General features: G+C 34.1%; 2 protein-coding genes across 2 annotated transcripts; one reads left to right on the top strand and one right to left on the bottom strand.

The window, feature by feature from the left end:
• The first annotated feature begins 4204 nt into the window (after positions 1-4204).
• On the top strand, positions 4205-4738 carry LOC137815978 (uncharacterized). Its single transcript, XM_068619084.1, has one exon. The coding sequence runs from the start codon at positions 4205-4207 to the stop codon at positions 4736-4738; it is 534 nt and encodes a 177-aa protein (XP_068475185.1).
• Positions 4739-6228: 1490 nt separating this feature from the next.
• Positions 6229-6939, bottom strand: LOC137815977 (uncharacterized). Its single transcript, XM_068619083.1, has one exon. The coding sequence runs from the start codon at positions 6937-6939 to the stop codon at positions 6229-6231; it is 711 nt and encodes a 236-aa protein (XP_068475184.1).
• Positions 6940-7031: the final 92 nt, after the last annotated feature.

Here is a 7031-nt window from a genome sequence, read left to right as displayed (position 1 = left end):
AGGTTAAAACATCTTCTAACAACTTTCATCATACGCTTGTTTAGCAAAAATCTTCAAAAGTTTTAAATACACAATTCAATACTTTTTTCTTGTGTATTTTGTTTGTTTTTATAATAGACTTGAAAGAGAAATCGATACCAGTGAAGACTTAAACAAGGAAAGGTACACAAAGCAATTATGGAAGGGGCTGCAAGTCTATTTGTGAGAACCATTAGTCATATCACACATGAGCCTTCAACGAATCCATCAACCTAACAATCTTAATTTGATGGTTGTTACTGAAAAAGGCTTCAACTCAAGTAGGCAAACCGCTTGCACAAACAAATGATATAGTGAAGAAGACACAAATGAATAACGAAAAAATGAATTGCAATGAGAACAAACAAAAATTCATGAATTCTAGGTTAGAAAATTTTACAAAAAAAAGTGGAGGTATGAAGGGTTATAAGAAGAGAGAGTGGATGATGTTGACCTGACTCATTAAAAAACCCAAGTCAACTCTTCAATTCAAAAAGGGGAGTCGTCGACACAAGGAGCTTCACGAGGGTTGCGATTAGAAGGTAGAGTTTCATATCCCAATCCTCTTTGGACGAGGTAGACTTAGAAGGTTTGTCTTTTAAAAAATCTATAATCCATAGCTTTGATTTTAGCAATATTTTGTTAGATTGTTACATTGTTGATTGCAACAACTTTTGGGAAAAGAATAATATAAAAGAAGCATACAATTTGTAAAGTTTGGAAAAGAAAATGGAAATCACATTTAGAGAGGAGGAAAGAAAAAATAATCACGAGGTTTATGGACATGGAGAAAAGGGATTAAAAAGAATTAGAGAATAGGTAAACATAAATTGGTGGAGAAGTCAATTATGAAGTTTCTATCATGTAATTTGATGGATAAGTGTGATTAAGTTGGTTAATAGTTATGGCATTGAAGTTTTGCATCTCTAAGAAATTAAAGGGAGTTTATTAGTGAATACATGTGTTTAATCGAGAGGAATGCATTTTTGTGATTCCTGTAACTAATTAAATACTTAGCTAAAGGACTTATTATTTGGAATTAGTAACTCCTTAATGTTGAATAAACTTTTTAGGGTGAAGGTTCTTTGGTCTTTGAAGGAGTTTGGAGAGAGATAAATAAAGATATTTTTGTCCCAATATTTATGCACCGACTATAGTATCAAAGTGGAAGGAAAATGTGGAATGACTTAAAAGTGTAAAGGTAGTACAATACCAAAATCCAAAATATGGTGTGGTAGGAAGTTTTACTGAGTGTTAGATGATGAGATTAAAATAGGGACAATATAAGTGCCTATATAAATGTGTTTAATGAGTTTATTGAAGATATGGAGCTATTACACATCTTATTAGTTGGAAGAAGATTCACTTGATTTAAACCTAATGAAAAAATAAAGAACAAGATTGACAGATTATTATTGTCAGTTAAATGGTTGAAAAAGAGAAAAGAGAAAAATTAAAAAGTATTATATCAAAACTTCTCTTATACACTCTTCTTTTAAGGGAAGTTACAATAGATTCAGGATATAAATTGGTGAAAGGATAAAATATTTTTAACTTTTTAAAGAAAAATAAGTTCAATTTTAAGTTGATGGAAGAAAGTCACTTCTTTTGAAAGATAAAATAAAAATGACAAAAATAACCTTAAAATATAAAATAAAGAACATTATGATGGTATAATAATAATATTAATAATAATATAAGAAAATGAAAGAAATAGAAGAACAAATTAAAAAACCAAAAGCAATAAGGAGTAACTTACAAATGACATGTCTCTTAAAACAATTTTTATAGGAAAAAGTAATAGTATTGTCCCTTAAGGAATTAATCTACCCTTTTGGAAAAAAAAATAAAGGAATAAATTACACAAAAGTTTCCGTGACTAAGATGAGCAATAATTATTATTTTTATTAATAAAATTATTATTAAAAAAATTAATCAATATATTTATCTAGAAATTACTAGGCCATCAATTTTCATACATCACACGCCTAAACAAAGTTGTTTATACTTAGATAGAAACTATATTGGGAGACAAGTATCAATTATTGTATAAATATTAATATATGACATTTTTATTTATGACATAAACGCAATGATATATAATTCAATCTGTAACATTGGGCATCTAACAAATGAACAACAGTATAATATATAACTGTAACATAAAAAAATGATAAAATAAGAGAAGAATTTTCTTAAGAGAAAAAACTGCACATTCGATTATGATGGAACATCAAAATAAAAGCGTGGATGAAGATTTATCAGACAAAAAAAATTGCACATTAATAGAATATGTTTTTGTCGGTGAGAAAACCCTAAAAAACTATGTTTTTTTATTATCTTACGAATTATTAATTGGCATATATTATTATTATTATTATTATCATTTGATGAAAAAAAAAAAAGGGTCCCAAGCGAAGCTTAAGGTGTAGGCATGATGGGATTTTGTTGGAGAATTAGATGCAATGCAAAGGAAGGTAAGAGGAAACATGATGCACGTGGTAATAGTGACTACTAGGTCTTCTCCTTCTCGTACAAAAATAGTACTATTTTAACAGCCACTCATAATTCATTAATAAATATGTAAAAATATATTTTTAAAAATATTTTAAAGAAATATTTCTGAAAGTCATAATTTTAAAAAATTAATTAAAATTTAAATATATTTATAAATTTAATTAATTTTAATTGAATTCTTATAAAATTAATTGCTATATAGAAACAGATTTGTATTTATATTTTTTTAAGTATTTCATTATTGTATTGTCAACAGATTTGAGTATTATATTTATCTTTTCTAACTTATCAATCAACTTATATAAAATATTTAAAATTTAATGAAATATAAAAAACTTCTCCAGATATTTAACTTTAACTTCTATTAAAAAATTAAAAGTTTATGTAAAATTACTTCTGTAAATTAATTTTGATTTTTTATTTTTCTTGTCCTTCTACCACTCGTTTCTTGTCGGTTCTCTCCGAAAGTACATTCTGTGTTCTAAAGATTCGAATCTGACAAAACAGTTACTAATAATTCAAACCTCTGTCAATTAGCTATGCAATGAGAAAGATGAAAATGAAATTAAATTATTGATAACCAATATTTTTATAATAACAGATTACTGTATCAACTTCAATAAATTTAATGGCTCATTTTTGGTTGAATTATGATCAAAGTATTATTATTAAATATTATAAATTTTTGCTGTATATAAGATGATATTCAAAATATATAAAATCATAATTTTTTAATATTAAAAATTAAAATGAAAATCATTTTTACAGTCTTTTAACATTCGAATTGTTCTTAAATATCTTAATCAAAGAAAGTATAATATGTAAGCTTAATTTATTGTTTATCAATAATTTTATATTTCAACTGAAAATGGCGTCAATATAATATATAATTATAAGAAACAAGTTCAATTACGTTCAATCAAGGTTATCGAAGGTCATCGAAGCTAATCCACGATTAAGAGTTAGGTAATGCAATCCTAAACGCGGTCTAACTCCTTAATCTGGTCTAATAAGGAAAGTCCACCAAAGGTAATATAAATAACGCATATTCCAATAATCAGGTATGTCATCATATACAGTGCTCTGGGAACCGAGTACCAAACGTCTTTGCTAACTTAAGTGTTGGAGTGTCTTCTGCAAGTATCCTCTGAGTCTAGATTACGAGAAGACCGAGAGCGAAGGATAGGAAGGAAGAGCAAGGAGTTTGCAAGAAAGGGAGCTAAAGGACAGTACGAACGATCGACCGATAAAAGGAGATAGAAGAATTCTCTCAATAGTTCTCTAGGCCCCAACCCTCATACTAGAACAATTGGCGTCCACTGTGGGACCAAGAGAAATTGAGTGAAGAACGCTGGTAGATGGTATCAACCCGCAGATGACAAGTGAGAGGATGATCGAAGCTGACCAGATGACGCTGTTATTGTCTCTATAGAGAGAGATGGTTGAGCTGAAGAAGTGAGCAGGAGATCCAAGCTCTCCGCAGGGAGAACAAGGATATGAAGAAGAAGTTGGTCGAGGGAGGACAACCTGTTGTGCCGACTAACCTTGTCGGTAGGTTATTCACCTCCCCTCCCAACCCGAGAACAGTTGAAAAGACCAAGGACAAGACCCCACTTAGGAGATGGATGGTGAGTTTTGTCCTAAGAAGTTGGTATGCACGACCGATACCATGGATTCGGTGCGCCGACACCCTTTCACCGATTCTATCATCAGAGTTCCATTGTCGAACAAGTGGAAAGGCTTCAACAGGGATCTCTATGATGGCACGACCGATCCAGATGAGCACATGAATGCGTACATTACATACATGAGCATGTACACCTCGGACGATGTGGTTCTGTGCCGAGTGTTTCCCACGTCGTTGAAGGGAGAAACTCTCATTTGGTTCACAAAGCTCCCTCCCAAAACTGTTGACAACTTTCCAACGCTTATGTCCAAGCTCGAGACGCAGTTTGCCACAAGCTTACCGCACCACCTGACCTTCATTGCCCTGGTTGGCATCCGCAAGGAGAAGAGAGAGTCCTTGAGGACCTTTGTTGGCAGGTTCGGCAAGGTAGCAATGAGCATTCAGAACCTCAGCCCAAATGTGGCCATGCACCACATACTGATAGCCTTACGGCTGGGACCGTTTGCCGACAACCTCTGCATGCAGCAGACCGTTAGCTTGGACGAGCTTTGGAAGAGAGTTTCCGTGTATATGTAGTTGGAGGAATTGAGAGAGTTTCGTAACCAAGCTCGGGCGAAGGCCAGCAGCGAGAAGGGGAAGGAGGAAAAGAAACATCAAGGTCGATCGACAAATCGGGGAGACACGCACAGGGATAACCGGAGCAGCCAGTTCTCAAGATATACCCCTTGACGACCGAGAGAGGGAGGATCTTGCACGAGGCTCTCAGCGCCGAGCTGATCCTATCACCCAGGAAAGCATCAAGCCCAGATAATGCCAACCGTAGAAAACAGTGTCGATATTACAAGAACAACAAACATTCCACCGAGGAATGTTAGACCCTTAAGGATAAGATAGAAGAACTTATCCAGGTCGGGCACCTGCAGCGATTCATCCAAGGGAGCCGAGGCACAAAACGATCCCTTAGGAGAGACGAGCTCGCTAAGCGAAGGAACCACTCCCTTCCAAGGGCAGGAGATGATTGCTGACCCGAACGTCGACGGAGGAGGGATGACCCTCCACGTAGAGAAGACCTCCCGCGGGAGAACATGAGGAGAGGTGACTGGGAAGTCATCAATGTTAGAAATGCAGGCCTTAAACGAGAGGGAGGTGAATTGTTTATGAAATATTTTCACAATTATTGAAGGTAGACTAAAAGTCAATAAGGAATCAAAGGTATAGAAATTTGTTCAGCCGAAAAAAAATTTTGTTTTAATGTATTTCCAGAAAATCAACCGGTTGTTTTTGTGAAACAATCAGTTGTTTTTATCAGAAGTTGTTAAAAAACAAAACCATAACATATTTAAATGAGATAAACGATAGAAAGATCAACACAACAAGTATTATACTGGTTCACTCTATAATAAGAACTATATCCAGTCCCCAAAAACCACTGGGTATTCCACTAAGAAATCAAATAACCTTGATTACAAACCACACACCAAAGAGGTGATCTTTAACCCTTCAAGAACACAAACCTCATTTGGCAAAAACAACCCAGAATTTATAACACACCAACAATTATTACAGAAATACAATTGTTAAGAGAAAAGGAATGATCACACTTGACACAATCACAGATTGAAAAGAAAAAAATACAGTGCAATCCTAAGTGCTAGGTATCATAAGTGCTAGTTTGCTGTCAAAGAACCCTGCAAAAAACAAGATCAAGTAGCAAGATTTGGTCCCCTTGTAAATTTGGGTCCATGAGTGTTAGTAGGAACATTAGGAACCTTAGAATTCTTAGGAACCCACTTTAAAATACCCTTGGGAACAAAAAAATTTCTAACTCTGCAGAATCTAACAGAGTGGCCCTTCTTCATACAATAAAAACATGAAACATCTGGTTTTTTCGACTTTTCAATCGGTTGTTTTTCAAAAAAGCTTGAAAAAGGTTTTGAAACTGGTTTATGCTTGCTGTGTGGATTAAAACCCAATCCAGCTTTTCCAAAAACACAATTTTGAGATGCAAGAGCAGTCTCAAAGTTTGATTTTCCTTTTGAAAGCTTATCCACAGTTTTAATAAGGTACTAAACATTTTTTTCAAGAGATTCACATTTTTCACAAAAACTTGAGTCACATTTGCAAGAAGAGTTTTTGTAAATCAGTTCCAGATTTTCAAAATCATTTTTTGAATATTCCAGCTCTTCTTCCAAAGCTTTGACTCTATTTTCCAGGCAATTATTCAAGCCTTTCAATCGGTTGTTCAAGAGGGTCAACCTATTAGCTTCTTCATGAGTTTCTTTAAATGCCTCATGAAGCTGGCTATAATTTTCAAAATTGATTGAGGTGCATGAGCTTACACTGCTTGTGTCAGACTCTCCCTTGGCCATTAGACACAAATTTGCCTCTTCATCTTCACTTGATGAAGATACATAATTGTCATCCCAAGCAATGTAAGCCTTTTTTGATTTGTCCTTCTTCTCAAACTTCTTGCCTGATCCTTTCTCTTTGCTTTCTTTATTGGGGAAATCAGCTTTTATATGTCCTTGTTCACCACAGTCAAAGCAAGTATATTTGTTAGTATTGAAATCATTAGGTTTCCTACTACTATACCTGTTAGAGGAGTGGTTTTTGTTGATGTTCTTCTTTAGGAATTTACTGAATTTCTTTGACAGCAAGCTAAGGGTTTCTCCATCACTGTCCTCACTTGATTCTTGACAGTTTTTGTGTCCAGTAGACTTCAAAGCAATGTTCCTCACTTGTTTCTCTTGATGCTCTTGATCACCCAGCCTATTCATCTCCAATTCATGTTCTGTAAGCTTTCAATACAGTGAGGTTGTTGTCAAAGATGTTAGATCTCTAGATTCTGAAATGGCTGTGACTTTGGGCT

This window comes from Phaseolus vulgaris, chromosome 1 (genome assembly GCF_000499845.2).
Source record: "Phaseolus vulgaris cultivar G19833 chromosome 1, P. vulgaris v2.0, whole genome shotgun sequence".
Taxonomy (NCBI): domain Eukaryota; kingdom Viridiplantae; phylum Streptophyta; class Magnoliopsida; order Fabales; family Fabaceae; genus Phaseolus; species Phaseolus vulgaris.
The sequence above is the reverse complement of the archived record's forward strand: the minus strand, read 5'-3'. Positions and strand labels throughout refer to the sequence as shown.

What these genes read in the sequence shown, in the direction of transcription:
- LOC137815978 (XM_068619084.1), top strand. Translation starts at nt 4,205, where the DNA reads ATGGATTCGGTGCGCCGACACCCTTTCACCGATTCTATCATCAGAGTT.
- LOC137815977 (XM_068619083.1), bottom strand. Translation starts at nt 6,939, where the DNA reads ATGAATAGGCTGGGTGATCAAGAGCATCAAGAGAAACAAGTGAGGAAC.